Genomic DNA, 15,866 nt, shown 5'->3' with positions numbered 1-15,866 from the left:
GTACTTGTCCGCCCATAAAAGTCCCATCCCCAACGGACGTGGGCATAAACGAACATCAATAAATATTATCAACGATACGGATCAGGAAAAAAAGTACATGATACATGTGTTGACAGCGCTACCTCGACTTACAAGCTGAAACCATTCCGCGGCCGAGCACTCGATTCGATGCGTCCGTCCAATCAATTTTCCCCCATTTGAATAAACGTTCACGCTCGCAACGCAGAGCAAATACTAAAACGGAAGTCGCCCGCGATGCCTCGTCATCTCAAAACAAATGGGTGGGGGTCGGCTTGCATGAGAAAAGCATCCACACTATGTACACGTGCGCTGTGGGGGACTGTTGGGGAGCGACTCCTGAAAGACGGCGAGGAATGCGGGGGTCACGTGGAGCGAGAGCACAGCTTGGCCACGGACGAGAAGAAGCCGAGGCCCTTGCTGACTTTGGGCTGTTCCCTGACGGCGGTGAGTTGGGTCAGGAGGTGCTTGAAGACGGCGTCGTCGAAAGACGCCTCGTCCAACGTCACGGCCTCCACCAGTTTGCTCGGCGAGCCGAAGTGGGCCAGGAGCTTCTTGACGACGGGCGTGATCACCTCCTCCAGGTTCTCCATGGTCTCGATGTTGTCCATGTGATGCGGGCCGATCTCCTCAGCGGCCCTGCACGACAGATGATCCACGACCAGCATCAGCGCGTCCATCTTCAGAGAGCGCTTGCACTTCCGAGGCAGGCGCTGGCCCAGCTGCGTGGCCAGCGCCGAGGCCAGGAGGCGGGTCAGCTTCACGTTGAAGGACGCCGTGCGATCCCACCTGGGAGAAAGATTGGCGGACGGCCCCGGGGCGGCCGTGTGCGCCGAGGGCGGCGAGTCGGAAGCCGCCGGGGCGCTCTTCTGGATTCTCCCTCCGTCTTTGGGAAGCGTCTTCTCGCTCACTCGCTGGCTCCTCGGCGGCTCTTCCTGGTCTTCGTCGGAGTTGAGGGCGGTGACCACCAGCTGGTTGATCTCGCTGACGGCACCGGAGACTTCGTCGGCGTACGTCTCGCCGTCCTCCGTCTCCATCCAGAGGAGCAGCTGCTGCAGGAACCTCCAGGCCGCGTCCTCCGTCATGGCGTACAGGACCTCGGGGGAGAACTTCTGCCCGCCGTCCCAGTTCTTCTTCCCCCGCCGGCCCCACAGCACCGAGTCCATGAAAGGCGTGTTGGAGCGGCTGGAGGGCACCTCGTACACTTCGCTCTGACAGGACATGAGGTACTCGTACAGGCGAGAGGAGAGCTCTTGGGAGAAGCCCCGGAGCTTCTCGTCCATGTAGCGCTTGATTTTGGCCTCGCGGACCTCCGGCTCCATCTGGCTCAGGTCGTCGAACATCTTGGCCACCCGGTCCTGGATGGCCTCGAACTCAAACGCGGGATTCTGCGACGGCCTGACGTGTAAAGTGCTGGATCGGAAAGCGCCCCCCCCTTTGCTGTCTTTGGGGGACTTGGGGTAGTCCGGCCGCAGGGACACCAGACAGGCCTCTTGGTTTTTGAAGGCGCGTTTGAGTCCTCCCAGCATGCGGGCGAACTGCAAGCGCGCAAACTTGAAGAAGCGGAACCTGCGCAGTATGTTGTGGCCGTCCGGGCTGGCCGTCTCCAGCGACTTGAAGAAATTCTTGACTTTGTTGGAGATGAGCTTCAGGTTGAGATGGAAGCGCGTCAGGCGGCTTTCCACGCGGTCCCCGGAGCCGCGGAAGGGCTCCTGGATGATGCTTCTGGTGATGTCCAACGCAGTCAGCTGAGCGCTTTGCGTGAGCCCCGAGTCGAGGCTCTCGGTCGCCACGTACAAGTGCTCCGAGCGTTGGCTCACCGTCTCGACGTCGACGGGCTTTTCCTTGGGTTTTTCGCCCTGGCTAGCGCGGGACCACTTCAGTAGGATCCCGCTGACGGCGTCCGTCATGTCGCCGGCCTTCAAGGCGGAGCGCCCGCACAGCACCACGCACGGCGTGCGGGCCCGGGCGAACACCTGCCTCAGATACTCCACCGCTTTGCGGAAGATGGAGGCCAGGTTGCCCACGCTGGACATGGTGCTGCGGATGAAGAGGACGGGGTCCGACGGCCACTCGGCGGCGCTCCGGGCCACGGACAAGGCCGACGTCACCCGGTGCTTCACCTCCGACTCCACCAGTGTGGTGAGCTCCCCGGCGCCCTCGTAATTCTGCGGCGGGAGGTCCAGGGCGGCCGCAAAGGTCTCGGTCAGGCACTCGCTCAGCTTCGGACTGCACCGGTCGATGGCATTGCTCACCTGCAGTGGGGGGGGGGAGTCGTGACGGTCAGTAAATTTTTCAGGCGTCTCTCATTCGGGCCATTTTTTTTAGTCGTACTCCCTCCATTTGAAAACGTTCTACGCCTTTGTTTAGAAAGCCCCGCCCCCTTTTTCAACTTCCACAAATGAAGAAACGACACCCCCAAAAATAGAGAAAGGTCGTGTGAGTTTTTCCACCCATTGTCGTCATGTTGCGGAGTACGCTTACTTTGTTTCTGTATTCTAGGTAGAATTTTCAACTCTGGAACTGACACAACTTATTTGTGCTCTAGAAGGGAACTGAGGACTGGTTTTTATCAAACCTTTAGCAACTTTGAGCGGTCATTTTACTTTTGTACAGATCAGACTAAGCCATTTTCTTCATAGAAGTATATTTACTTGCACTTGAATACAGAAACATTCCTTACTAAGTACTGGGGAGTTGACTACTTTGACCAGTCTTTTATAGGCTAGTATCTGTACGGACCTGAGCCTGAGACGCGTGTCCTCGCAGGTGCTCGCTGATGGCGGGCTGCAGTTGCCGCACCACCTCGGAGGAGATCCTCTGGATCACGTCGCTGATGGTATCGGCCAAAACGGCCTTGGTCTCCGAATCCGGAGTTCCGGCCACCAGCAAAGCCCACTGGGCCGCGGAGATGAGATTGAAGCGGGACTTGACCAGCTCTAGAATGGCATCCACCTTGAGTAAACGATCCGGCTCCATCTCGGGGTCGCTTCGGTCGGCAGGAAAGTGACGTCACTTATTTGGGTCCACTACATTTAGACTGCGCAGAACCATCTATACAAACTCACGCAAACACTAGTGGTTCCGTCAAATTGCCCCCCCGGTGAAGTGTCGGCCTTGATCTTTGTACAAAAGGTGACGTCACTGGCGAACTCGCGACGTCTGGCTGTGGTCGCCCATGACCAGTGGTGACGTCACATCGTGTAAGACTTTACTTCCTGCGTTGTAGTCCTCTTGTGTTTCCTCAACTACTAATTTAGGAGAAACATGTCACCTCTCTTATGAGTTTTGATCTACATCATACTTTTTAAAGTATTGTGTTACACGAAAGAAATACTCACGATAAACTTTTTCCAGCGTTTCTCAGGGTTTTTTTGTCCCCCCCCCCCCCCCTCCAAGGACCCCTCTCTCGTCATCCTTACGGCAATTTACAGAACTCCCATGTGTACCACTAAATGCCAACAAAACAAGAAAGTTGCCCATTTAAAAGAAAAGTCACAAAGTTGCAATAAATTCATGTTTTTTTAGAGGAGGGGGCTTATCAAAGAAAATTGCTCTGTTTCTTGTAAAATTATGACAACATAAAGGGACTTATTTCGGGGGTTAAATTGTAATATGAGTCAATTTTAACGTGAATTTCGAAAATATTCATTTAGCCACTTAAGATGTGTATGTATGTATGGATATGTATGCATATACTGTATATTGATTTATTGTAACAAAAAAAATCTAATGCTTGTAAGGTAACTAAATAACGCATTTCAAAATAAAAGTACAAAAACAATTTTTTTCTCTATTTGTTGAGAAAATCTTCTCCCTTTCAAAAGACAACATAGCATAATTATTATCAGGTAGAATGGTTCGGAAACAAGATGCAAATAGCGCCCACTATCATAAATGAGATTAAAATTCCTTTACGTTGAAAACGTCACCTGAAAAGTCTCTGGGAGACTTGCCTCGTTTCCGTTTATATCCCGGAAGTAAGCACGTAAGCTATCTAACTAACCAAAAACGCCGAACAAGTCAAGTTCTTCAGCATGAAATTTTTACCCTCTAACAACTGGGTTGGCGTGTGACGACCGGAGATGAGCGTCACGTTGGACATACGACTAAAAAGGGCCAACAAAGTTTATCATGAGGGTGTAAGTACGTGGATCGTGAAGTGATGCTAATGGGCTATGCTAAGTTTGACTGAGGAGGAGGCGCTTCCTCCTTATCTCATGACTTGCGCCTCATTTACTTTTCTTCACACTCAAACGAGCTTTTTCCTCCCAGAACCTGCGCACGTGTGTGTATTTCTATCTATCTATCTATCTATCTATCTATCTATCTATCTATCTATCTATCTATCTATCTATCTATCTATCTATCTATCTATCTATCTATCTATCTAATCTATAGCTAGCTAGCTAGCTAGCTATCCATCTATCTATCTATAAAGTTCTTCTTTTGTATATAATACACGTGTACCCCTTTATTAATTTGAGACTCCTAATCAGTAATCGATCGGATTCTGTCTTCACAAGTGACACAAGCAGTAGGTACGGTGTTTGTCTCTCATCGTGGCAGGAGTCTGTCGCCGGCATTATCGTGCTGTCATGCAAGGAGGCGATGCAGCATCATGGAATCTCCCTGAGCATGGAGGGCCTGGTCAACCTGCAGCTGAGCTCCAAGAGCGTGGGTGTCTTTGAGGCCTTCTACAACTCAGTCAAGGTAAGTCGAAAAGAGATCAATAATGTTCATAGAGCTGAGGTCAGAAAATACCGACCTCGCATTTCTTGTCGTACTGTCTTTGTTAGGGCACTGGAGCTCAAGGATCTCCACTTGTTTGCCTTTCTGTGACTTTTCCAGTCCCTACTGTGAAACTTTTTTACAGTTGCAACACACTCAACAGAGAGTCACAGAAAGGCACAGAAGTGGACGTCCACAGACGTCGGTCATGTACTCTAAAGTTGAACGATTTTAATCATCGCTCACTCGATTTGATTGCAAGTTCAACTGACTGCATTTGACGTTGCTTCTGCAGCCCATCTCGCTGATCAGCTGCAACGTTGAGGTGGCCAAGGCCGGCAAGATCCCAGGAGGCAAGACCGAGATCCCTTTCGAGTTACCCCTCAATGCCAAAGGCAACAAAGCTCTGTACGAGACCTACCACGGGGTCTTCATCAACATCCAGGTTAGCGCACAACACAAGCACGTGGGCCGTTTTCCCGTCTGCCTCGCTTCTCGCCGTTTCTCTACATTAGTCCATAATAGTCCTTCGTATTAATTCTAACGTAGCCCAAATGTTGGTGGTTGCATGCAGTACACTCTCCGCTGTGACTTGAAGCGCTCCCTGCTGGCCAAAGACCTCAGCAGGACCTGCGAGTTCATCGTGCACTGTCAGGTTGGGAAAACGCACTCAACTCGAGTTGTTCCATGAGCACGCTGGTTATCTCTAAAGTTTTATTTCTAACCATCTTTTAGCCCCAGAAAGTAAACGTCGGCACCAACCCGGTCAACTTCACCATCACCCCCGACACCCTGCAGAACCTCCGCGAGGTGGCGCCCAAAAACCTTTTGATTGAATTGCCGTCGAGACTCCAACGCAATCACTCACGCCTCGTCTCGGTCCTCAGCGGAGTTTGCTGCCGAGGTTTTTCATCCGAGGCCACCTGGACAACACCACCTGCGCCGTAAGCCGCCCGCTGACCGGCGAGGTGGTGGTGGAGAGTTCCGACGTTGCCGTCAAGAGCATCGAGCTCCAGCTGATTCGAGTGGAGACCTGTGGTAAGGACCTTTTTGCTACGTTCTTTTTAGTTTCATTGGAATGTTTTATTTTTTTGTCAGTAAACTGGAAGAACGCCATCTCGCGGATGGACGAATCAACAAGAGGTCCGAGGGACCGAAACCCGCCCCCACTAATTAATTTCTGACATTAGGAGAAAGGCGCCAATACTACAAAGCAATCAAATAAAAATGTTCAACGTTCAGTATTTTGTGAGTTATTTTTTTTTTTTTTAATTTGGAGACGCCCGTCGCGAATGTCTTGTCCAGGCTGCGCCGAAGGCTACGCCCGAGACGCCACCGAGATCCAGAACATCCAGATCGGCGAGGGCGACGTGTGCCGCGGGCTGCCCGTTCCCATCTACATGGTGTTCCCCAGGCTCTTCACCTGTCCCACCCTGGAGACCACCAACTTCAAAGTGGGTCAGTAGACCTTTTTCGCATTTTGACATGCGACTCATTCCCCTGCCCGCCGTTTTCAAAGTAGAGGTCCCCCCGCATTCATGCGCTTGCCAAAAACGCATGTTTCTGAGCAAAAAGCGGAGAGAAAATGAAACAAAAGCAAAGGATTGGCAGGTAATTTATTCACAGATATACGAGTACGAAAAACACTGGCAGTGGCGCTGACTCACCACCTAGCTTGAGTTGCACATCATGCGTCCTATTTATTAGAATTATTTTTTTTAAACATCATTCAACCCCATGACCCGCATCACCTTTGACACTCACGGGTACGGAGGCTCCAGTATCAGCGGCCACCTAGTGGTGGATGTGCCTCGCCCAGTTTTCTAGTTTTCACATCAATTAATAACAAAAACGAATACATATTTTCACCACATAAATGAATGCACAAAATATGACACAACTCTTGATTATGTAAATAACTCGGTGGGCTGCACTTTGCCCACCCCTGGGGTGGAGTAGCTACTCCACTTACATATGGAAATACAAGAGAGAAGAATTAAAAATAAAAAATCCATGCGATCACGTCGCAAGCGTTCATCATGACGCCGGGTTATCTCGCGGGTTCATACGATGAGCTAAGACGCGCGTTTTCCTCGCAGAGTTTGAAGTCAACGTCGTCATCGTGCTCCACGACGACCACCTGATCAGCGAGAACTTCCCTCTGAAGCTGTGCAGGGTCTAGAGTCCGGAGGAGTCGGCGTACGGGTGAATAAAAGAGTTGGAAGAATCAAGGTTTGATTCTTTTTATTCCACCCAAAAGTGTCGTTTTGCCCCGTCGAGGTCACCGCAGCGCCACTGTATCGCTACATGTCGGAAAAGGCGAGCGGGGCAACTCCAGCTCCCAACGGAGTCCCTGTCTGTAGCTGAGCCAGTCCCAAGATTCATCCGGCACCTTCGGTTCGGAACCCGGGCGCCGGATGTCGCAGTTGGTGGCGGTCGGGTCACGCGATCTACCCGAGCGATACGCCCGATGGGGCGGGGGGATCAGCGACATGGATAGCAGCACATGATGGATGACAAGCGGCTGGGGGGCCCATCCCGGGGGGCTTTGAGTTGCAGCGTGAGATGCTTCACGACCACGTCGTCAAAAGACGCCTCGTCCAACGTCACGGCCTCCACCAGTTTATCGGGCGTGCCGAACTCGGCCAGCAGATTTTTCACCACGGGTACGATGACCTCCTCCACGTTGGCCAGCGTCTCGATGTCGTCCACGTGGCCCGGGCCGATCTCCTGCAGCGCCCTGGACGACAGGTGCTGCACCACCAGCATCAGGGCGTCGGGCTTCAGGGAGCGCTTGCACTTCCTGGGCAGGCGCTGGCCCAGCTGCGTTGCCAGCGTGAAGGCCAAGACCTCGCTCAAGTCCTTCAAGGACAGGGGTTCCGAGTCGGAAGAGGCCGAGGTCCTGGCGCGGCTTTCGCGGACGTTTGAGGAAAATCTCCGCCCGTCGTCCTTGGCCGCCTCGTCCGAGCTCCTTTCGGAGAACTCGTCTTCCGGCTCGTCGCCCGTGTTGAGCGCCGTGACCACCAGCTGGTTGATCTCGCCGACGGCGCCCGACACTTCGTCGGCGTACGTCTCGCCGTCCTCCGTCTCCAGCCAGAGGAGCAGGTGCTGCAGGAACCTCCAGGCCGCGTCCTCCGTCATGGCGTACAGGACCTCGGGGGAGAACTTCTGCCCGCCGTCCCAGTTCTTCTTCCCCCGCCGGCCCCACAGCACCGAGTCCACGAAAGGCGTGTTGGAGCGGCTGGAGGGCACCTCGTACACTTCGCTCTGACAGGACATGATGTACTCGTACAGGCGAGAGGTGAGATCCTGAGAGAAGCTCCGCAGCTTCTCGTCCATGTAGCGCTGGATTTTGGCGGCGCGGGCTTCCGGTTCCAGCTTGCTGAGGTCTTCGAACAGCTTGGCCACCATCTCTTGGATGGCCTCGAACTCCAGCTTGGGATGCTGCGACGGCCTGACGTGCAAAGTGCTGGACCTGAAGGTGCCTTTGGAGTCCCCTCTCGGGGACCTTTGCTGCTCCACCTTGAGGCACACCAGACAGCCCTCTTGGTTCTTGAAGGCGCGCTTGAGTCCTCCCAGCATGCGGGCAAACTGCATGCGCGCAAACTTAAAGAAGCGCGTCTTGCGCATGGCCAGGCTGCCGCGCTCGCCGGCCGTCTCCTGCGAGTTAAAGAAATTCTTGACTTTGTTGGAGATGAGCTTCAGGTTGAGGTTGAAGCGCGTCAGCCTTTCCGCGCGGTCTCCGGAGCCGCCGAAGGGCTCCTGGATGATGCTTCTGGTGATGTCCAACGCAGTCAGCTGAGCGCTTTGCGTGAGCCCCGACTCGAGGCTCTCGGTCGCCACGTACAAGTGCTCCGAGCGTTGGCTCACCGTCTCGACGTCGATGGGCTTTTCCTTGACTTTTTCGCCCCGACTGGCACCGGACCACTTGAGTAGGATCCCGCTCACGGCGTCCGTCATGTCGCCGGCCTTCAAGGCGGAGCGCCCGCACAGCACCACGCACGGCGTGCGGGCCCGAGCGAACACCTGCCTCAGATACTCCACCGCTTTGCGGAAGATGGAGGCCAGGTTGCCCACGCTGGACATGGTGCCCCGGATGAAGAGGGTAGGGTCCGACGGCCACTCGCTGGTGTTCCGGGCCACGGACAAGGCCGACGTCACCCGGTGCTTCACCTCCGACTCCACCAGAGTGGTGAGCTCCCCCGCGCCCTCGTACTTCTGCGGCGGGAGGTCCAGGGCGGCCGCAAAGGTCTCGGTCAGGCACTCGCTCAGCTTCGGACTGCACCGGTCGATGGCCTTAATCACCTAAAGTGGCGGCAAGTCGTATTAGTGATTTTTTTTGTATTTTAGATCTGATCATGATGTTTCTGCAATGCAAAGTCGGCAATGTACCGCTTGTATAATTGGGCGTGTTCACCATGCTCTGAAAATTTAGCCGTTCATGTCCCCCGAACGCCCCGAAGAAAAAAAACGCGACAGCCGATGCGGCCGTACACCGCATTAAACTGGTCTGCGGAGGTCCCATCCTGGATGGATGCCGTTTTCCAAAGGGGAGGCGCACTTGGAACTTTGGTCTGAAATTAAAACTTTCAGCTCAAACGATGTTGGTATATTAAGATATTTTGTGATGTTTTCTTTAATCAATGTATATCTTCTCAGAGATAAACTCTTGAACTCGCTTTTGAATGAATTCAAGTGAGATAAACTCTTGAACTCGCTTTTAAATGATTGCAAGTGAGAAACTCTTGAACTCGCTTTGAAATGATTGCAAGTGAGATAAAATCTTGAACTCGCTTTGAAATGATTGCAAGTGAGATAAAATCTTGAACTCGCTTTGGAATGATTGCAAGTGAGATACTCTTGAACTCGCTTTTAAATGATTGCAAGTGAGATAAACTCTTGAACTCGCTTTGGAATGATTGCAAGTGATAAACTCTTGAACTCGCTTTGGAATGATTGCAAGTGAGATAAACTCTTGAACTCGCTTTGGAATGATTGCAAGTGAGATAAACTCTTGAACTCGCTTTGAAATGATTGCAAGTGAGAAACTCTTGAACTCGCTTTGAAATGATTGCAAGTGAGATAAACTCTTGAACTCGCTGCATAACTTACTTGCCTAAGCGACTTCATAGTTTGCTTTGCTATGTTCCTGAATTGTCGAAACTTGTTTGCAAAAGAGCGAACAAGGCAAGATGTTCTCGTGGAATGCCACTTGGTTACACAACAGTGTGGCGTAGGGGGAGGTGAGAATGGCCACTCACCCCTCCCGATGCACACACTTTAGAGGATAAAAGGAGGGGAGCGATGCTCCTTTAGCAGAGTCTGCTGCGGGTAGCGTACGGACGCCCAGCTCGTATTGAAGCTCACTCTGCTGAGGATGTTGGCTCTCCATCCTACTGGCATACGGTAAGAGTATATCATCTTTAGCTTCATTCAACTTGTTTGGACTGTGTTATCATTTCTGTGTGGGACCAATAAAGTGCCTATTGTTGGTAGCAAGAAGTGTCTTGTCGTTATTTCTGAGTGCCTATCTCCAACGATCCTATTTAAATTGACACTCACACCGATTGAGTGTCAGAAGTGTTTCAAAACAGATGTCAAGAGTGTGCTGGAAAATGACGGTGCCGACATTAAGGGTGAGCTTGCATTTTTTCCGATTTTAAATCAATTTTCCTTCTGTTGAATCCGTTTGTACGACCTGGCAGACTTTGCAAAGAAACGACCATGTCTTTTTTTTTTCTCGATTCCTACCCGAGAACAGATTCCCAGTCCTTCTTTTCCACCGATCCTGACCGGCGTCTGAGACTCTTGTCCTCGCAGGTGATCGGTGATGGCGGGCAGCAGGTGCCTCACCACGTCGGAGGAGATCCTCTGGATCACGTCGCCGATGGTGTCGGCGATGATGGCCTTGGTCTCCGAGTCGGGGGTTCCCGCCACGAGGAGAGCCCACTGGGCCGCCGAGATCTGCTCAAAGCTGGCTTTCACCAGCTCCAGGATGACTTCCTTCGGGAAAATTTCGGCCTCCATCTCGAGGTGGCTTGGACGCAATTTCACGCGTCGGACGACGTCATCGATTTTGACGACGCCTGACGACTGATGACTGAAACGTCAAAAATCTCAATGGGGCTGAGGGTTTGTGAGGCAAAAACACAGTTTTGCTGACACTCAGAATTTCCTCATTGAATGTGACTGAGAGTCCAAGGTCAATTCTAGAGGGGGGGGAAGAAAAAAAAACAATAGGAAAAGTCACATTTATGCGGAGTACCGTAATTGCTTTGATGGGCTCATTTTAGTTCTTTCAATCCCACGGCGATAGTGGTCAACGATTCTATATATAAGTGGTTAGCGTATTTAAAAAAAAAAAAAGTACAGCTCATCCAGTCTTCTAAACCTTTATTAATAACAGTCCATAACATTCGCGGTTCTTCAGAACGCGAAGATTGCTGACCCAGTCCTTTCTTTGCATACTCCCTTAATGTCCAGTTGAGTCATGATGTCTGATTTCTTGGAGCACCGCAACTTTTTCTGCGCGTTCAAAGGCATGTCGGGGTGCCCCCCTGTGCTCAACAAAACATTCCATCTCCCATGTTTCTTCAAATTGGCTTTTTCTCGTCACCGATCTTTCTCTTCAGGGTCGGTTTTGAGAAAAACGGCACTGGGACTGGGGACTGGGTGCCGCAATATCTTTCTTTTCCTTTCACATGCCGTCATTTAAGAATTTGTTTCGCCACAAGCTGTCATGGGCCTGAGCTGGGGAGCACTGAGGCCCCTAATGTACAAGATATGATCACATCTACTGCGAGCATTTTATCAGTGGTCATCAGAAACAGTAACTGAATACAACATCAAGTCAACGTCTTCATCATCTGCTGTAGCTTTTTGTCTATGCTGGTTGTTACCTACATGTTAGCATTTTAAAGAATGCCATTAGTAATTTGGTTTTATTTTTTTGCGGTTTTTCTCCTACATTTTATATTTAAACATCTCACTAAATTCTAGTCCCGCTACCAAAGTAATATTCCTGCAACATTTCTTCATAATCATACGTTCATTGAGTTGTGAACTTGTAAATGTCAGTGTGACTCACCTGTGTAGGCAAAAAAAAAAGGAGAAAAAAAACTGCGATTCTTTACAGCGTTGTAAGCATTCAAATAGATGACAAATAACAAATGGAGTATTTGTGTAACTTTTGCAGGAGCCGAGTAACAAGAAGGACTCACAACACAGGAGCTCGAGTCGCGCACTCGCATTCACAGTGTGACGTCACGGCGACACATGGGCCACCACAGACAGACGTTGGGCGCGCGCCAGTGACGTCATCTTTTGTACAAAGATCTAAAGCCGACGCCGCACGTGTGAGCGCGATTTTGTGGACCCCAGCCTGTGACGTCACCACCCGGGCTCCGAAGCGACCCTGAAAGATGGACGCCGCGAAGTTTTGTTCGAGGTGTACCCCGTCGACCAGCAGGTAGGGAGGCCATCATGCTCATTTCCGCCCAAACCGATTGGGGGAGTTTTCGTGAGAGGTAACGCTATGTCTATTAGTCTGTACTCTGTTACAATGAAACGTACTCAAGTAGGTTCACAAAATGATTTGTTGAAAAAAAAGAAGTCCAAATTGAACTGCTGTATTTCTGTAATTTTCATGTCGACCGCAAATAAGACGACGTTTACACCGTTCAGCCAAAGTGCCGCTGAAGTCCTGTTTCGATCTTGTCAACTGTCAAAACAAATGAAATTGATGACGTTTCCTAGTGCATGTTTCAAGATGTTCGATGTCCAAACAAATCAAGGAGACACCATTTGGGCCGTTTGGCTAGTCGCAGTCCCATCTCGGTCCTGTCGTCATCATTGGCTAGTTTCAAACTTTTCAAACAAATCAAAATGTTTATCCTGTTTGGCTAGTTGCAGTTCCCCATATGTCCTGTAGGTGTCAGTAGTGTACACTTCAAATACATGTAGCGGTACATTGTCAAAACCGATCACATTTTGCGCAAAATCTAAATCTAAAATTAAAATCAAGCCTAATAAAACTACCCAGCGCTATGAAATGGTGGTAATCTTTGACCTCAGCTAACTCAGCACTTCCCCAAAGTAAAATTTGGTTTACCTTTTAGCAACGTCACTCTTAAAATGAGCGAGGATGAGGAATTAGACGGGTGAGGGAGGGGGAACACGACAACTTTCTGGTCGGGTCGCGCCACTGGACATAAAGCAGCCAAACGTAACGACAGCCAACAGCACCCAAAATTGACTTGAATGTGTCATTCTGTTTATATACGGTACATTATGTCAGTGAAAAGATGAGTCGTGTTTCGGAGTCTTGAGTGTTCATAGCAAACAGTTTCGGTTCTTGTCACAAGAAGAGCGTGAAGTTGACAACGAAAGAGAAAACAAATACGACAAACATTTTTTGTAGTGAAAGCCTTAAAACGGATCACATTTTACTTCGGTACATGTTAAATTTCAGTTTGTACCCCGCCCCCAAAAACAAAATCACAAATGACATTATTAGCATGTGCTAACTAATGCTGCCAAAACTAAGCTGCCTTCACTGTGGCCGAGTAGCTACAAATCATAGCGACAGCCTGCATTATTTTCATTTGACAACTACCTAAATGTCTCTCCCCGTATTCGTATTTCTACTGCTACGCGTGAATATCAATTTCGTAGCTTAGCATGGTTTGGAATGTTCCTTTTCATATTTTCAAAACATTTGTAGGACTTTGGATGAGGAGTCCCAAACCCGAGCGTAACATTTTCCCGCTTGCAGACCCGAATCAACGCAGCACAGCTACTCCTTCTTGTAGTTCTCCTCCAGCTTGAGCTTTTCCGCGTTTTTGAGGGACGCGGCGTCGCTGCTGACCTGAACTTTGTCAAAGAAGTTGAAGTCCGCCACGTATCTCCCGCCGGCCGTGGCGAAAATCACCGGCTTGAACTCGTAGCCCCAGAGGATCTCGGCGGGCACGTAGGACGTCCTGCTCTGCGTCGTCGCCGCCGTGGACTCCATGGTGGCGTTGAGCGTCACCAGCAGCTCCATCTCGCGGCTTTGCAGATTTTCGGCGCTGAGCCCGGCCAAGGGGCTGCGCTCATCCAGGACGTGGTAGAAAGTGAGCGGGAGGATGAGGAACGGGCAATCGCTGCTGGAGTCCACGTAGAAGTTCACCGAAGTCTGGTGGACTTGGGTCTTCTCGCCCTCCTGGGTGACGTTGGCGTGTAAGAGCTTGCCGCTGAGCTGGCACTGGATGAGCGGACTCTTGCGCATGTTGGCGACCTGAATCATGAGGCGCAGTTGCCCCTGCCGGCGGCACACCACCGCGCAGCGGCTGAACTTGATGGTCTCGGCTCGCTTCTTGGGGCGCGCCAACTTGGCCAGGAAGGCCCCCGTGACGAAGATCTCGGCCAGCCCGGTGATGACCAGCTGGGCCACCAAGGTAAAGATGGCCAGCGGGCAGTCCTCGGTGATGTAGCGGAAGCCGTAACCGATGGTGGTCTGCGATTCCAGGGAGAAGAGGAAGGCCCCCGTGAAGGTCTTGACGTTCTCCAGGCAGGGAGTGTGGTTGGAGCTGAGGCTGGCCTCAAAGTCGCCATTGCCCATGCTGATCAAGTAGAAGAACACGCCGAAGATGAACCACGTCATGATGAAGGTGGAGGCGAACAAGGTGAGCTTGTAGCGCCACTTCATGTCCACCACCGTGGTCCAGATGTCGTGCAGGTACAGCTTGACCATGCCCTCCACGTTGTTGATGCGCACGTTGTTGTGGCCGTCTTTGGACACGATGCGCCGACGGACTTCCGCTTTCCTCGCCGCCATCGCGCTGCGGGTTTAGATGCCTGCCGCCTCTCTTTTAGGACGAACTGGAAAAAAAAAAAGAACCCCGCAAAAACTGCGTTAAGAATTGGCTTGTTGTCGTGCCGGTCACTGTTGTCCACTCGGAACAAATTGACAAGTCGATAACGATGCCGTTTGACTTGTTCCACTTCTGTCCTGTAGGTGTCAGTAGAATGCATTTTCCACTTGAACCGACTAAACAAATCTTACTAAAAAGTGAAAAAGCAGAAAAGATGGCGCGAACTGTATGCACTGTAAATTATTAGACGATAAGCGACTGTAGAGTTTGACCTGAAGAAATAGTCAATTAGTTCCAGCTGTCTTCACTCGAGGGTTAAAAATTAAACTGTAGAAATATAATACAAAGTGGGAATGGTTTTTTTTCCATTTTACAGTATTTGCCCCGCTACATTTTTTTAATCATCTGCGAAAATGCTAATCAGCGCAGTTCTACTTCCAAATAAAAAAAAACTTATTTGGAAAAAAAAAAGACTGCTGTTGAGTGCCACCCCCACCCCCTCTAAAACTCATTAAAACCAATTGCAATTAAATTACTTTCCAAAATGGTTTGGCCCTGTTGTCGAACCGCCTCAATATCGTCACGCTTAGCCGCTGCGATGTGCTTTTTTTTTCCGGATATTTAAAAAACAAAACAATTAATAAATCGCACAATTTTGAAAAAGGGACGCCTCCCAGAAACACCTTGGGTCAAAGATTGCCCTTTTTTATTGGATGGGGGTGGAGGGTGTTGTTGAAAGGTAATTTTAGTGTTGTAAACCATTGCAGGAGATCATAGTCCGAGAATTCGTGGCCTTTCTCACCTTTTGAACGCGTCTTCTTCTTTTGAGTCCTCCCGTGCGTAATGACGCTCGTCCGTCAACATCGCCGCTCGGTTGTCGTCGTCGTCGTCCAAGGAGCTTCTTTCTCCTTTTGTCCCGCCTCGCCAGGTGAACTTTAGCACACTGTAGAAATGATCCAGTAATTCCTCCTCCTCCCGCCCCTCCTCTCTTGTATCTGTCCACCTGGATGGGGGGGGGGGCAAAAAAAATAATAAAAGCCCCTCCGGACAGACGTGATATTTTGTCTTTTTTTTTTTTTGTACGCTTGTTGTGGCTTTAAACATCGGCCCAGATTTACGTCAGTCCGACTCCGAAGGTCACCAAGTAAATGCTAAATAGTGGTGCTGCAATTAAAAACGTTATTCTTCAAAGGTTCCGAGTGGGCTGTGTGAGCCAAAAACAAGTTTGAACCTGGAGGATGTTCTATATATTTTTTTTCAGATCGG

At 50.5% G+C, this 15,866-nt stretch overlaps 2 protein-coding genes across 3 annotated transcripts; one reads left to right on the top strand and one right to left on the bottom strand.

Moving 5' to 3' along the window:
• The first annotated feature begins 3,970 nt into the window (after positions 1-3,970).
• LOC127587862 (vacuolar protein sorting-associated protein 26C-like) lies at positions 3,971-6,980 on the top strand. The gene is made up of 8 exons (XM_052046330.1): positions 3,971-4,160; positions 4,588-4,731; positions 5,045-5,194; positions 5,324-5,404; positions 5,485-5,559; positions 5,637-5,787; positions 6,055-6,207; positions 6,849-6,980. The coding sequence occupies exons 1-8, from the start codon at positions 4,104-4,106 to the stop codon at positions 6,929-6,931; spliced, it is 894 nt and encodes a 297-aa protein (XP_051902290.1). The 5' UTR covers positions 3,971-4,103; the 3' UTR covers positions 6,932-6,980.
• A 6,082-nt stretch (positions 6,981-13,062) lies between these two features.
• On the bottom strand, positions 13,063-15,546 carry LOC127587860 (ATP-sensitive inward rectifier potassium channel 15-like). 2 transcript variants are annotated; one of them, XM_052046329.1, is made up of 2 exons: positions 15,403-15,537; positions 13,063-14,607 (listed from the first exon to the last, which is right to left on the bottom strand). In XM_052046329.1, exon 2 carries the CDS (start codon positions 14,561-14,563, stop codon positions 13,544-13,546), a length of 1,020 nt encoding a protein of 339 aa, XP_051902289.1. In that variant the 5' UTR covers positions 14,564-14,607; positions 15,403-15,537; the 3' UTR covers positions 13,063-13,543. The 2 variants fall into 2 exon arrangements, 1 of the variants encoding a protein (XP_051902289.1); XR_007958891.1 differs by lacking the exon at positions 13,063-14,607 and adding an exon at positions 14,648-14,737 and having other exon boundaries at positions 15,403-15,546.
• Between the last annotated feature and the right edge of the window lie 320 nt (positions 15,547-15,866).

This window comes from Hippocampus zosterae, chromosome 16 (assembly GCF_025434085.1).
Source record: "Hippocampus zosterae strain Florida chromosome 16, ASM2543408v3, whole genome shotgun sequence".
NCBI classification, from domain to species: domain Eukaryota; kingdom Metazoa; phylum Chordata; class Actinopteri; order Syngnathiformes; family Syngnathidae; genus Hippocampus; species Hippocampus zosterae.
The sequence above is the reverse complement of the archived record's forward strand: the minus strand, read 5'-3'. Positions and strand labels throughout refer to the sequence as shown.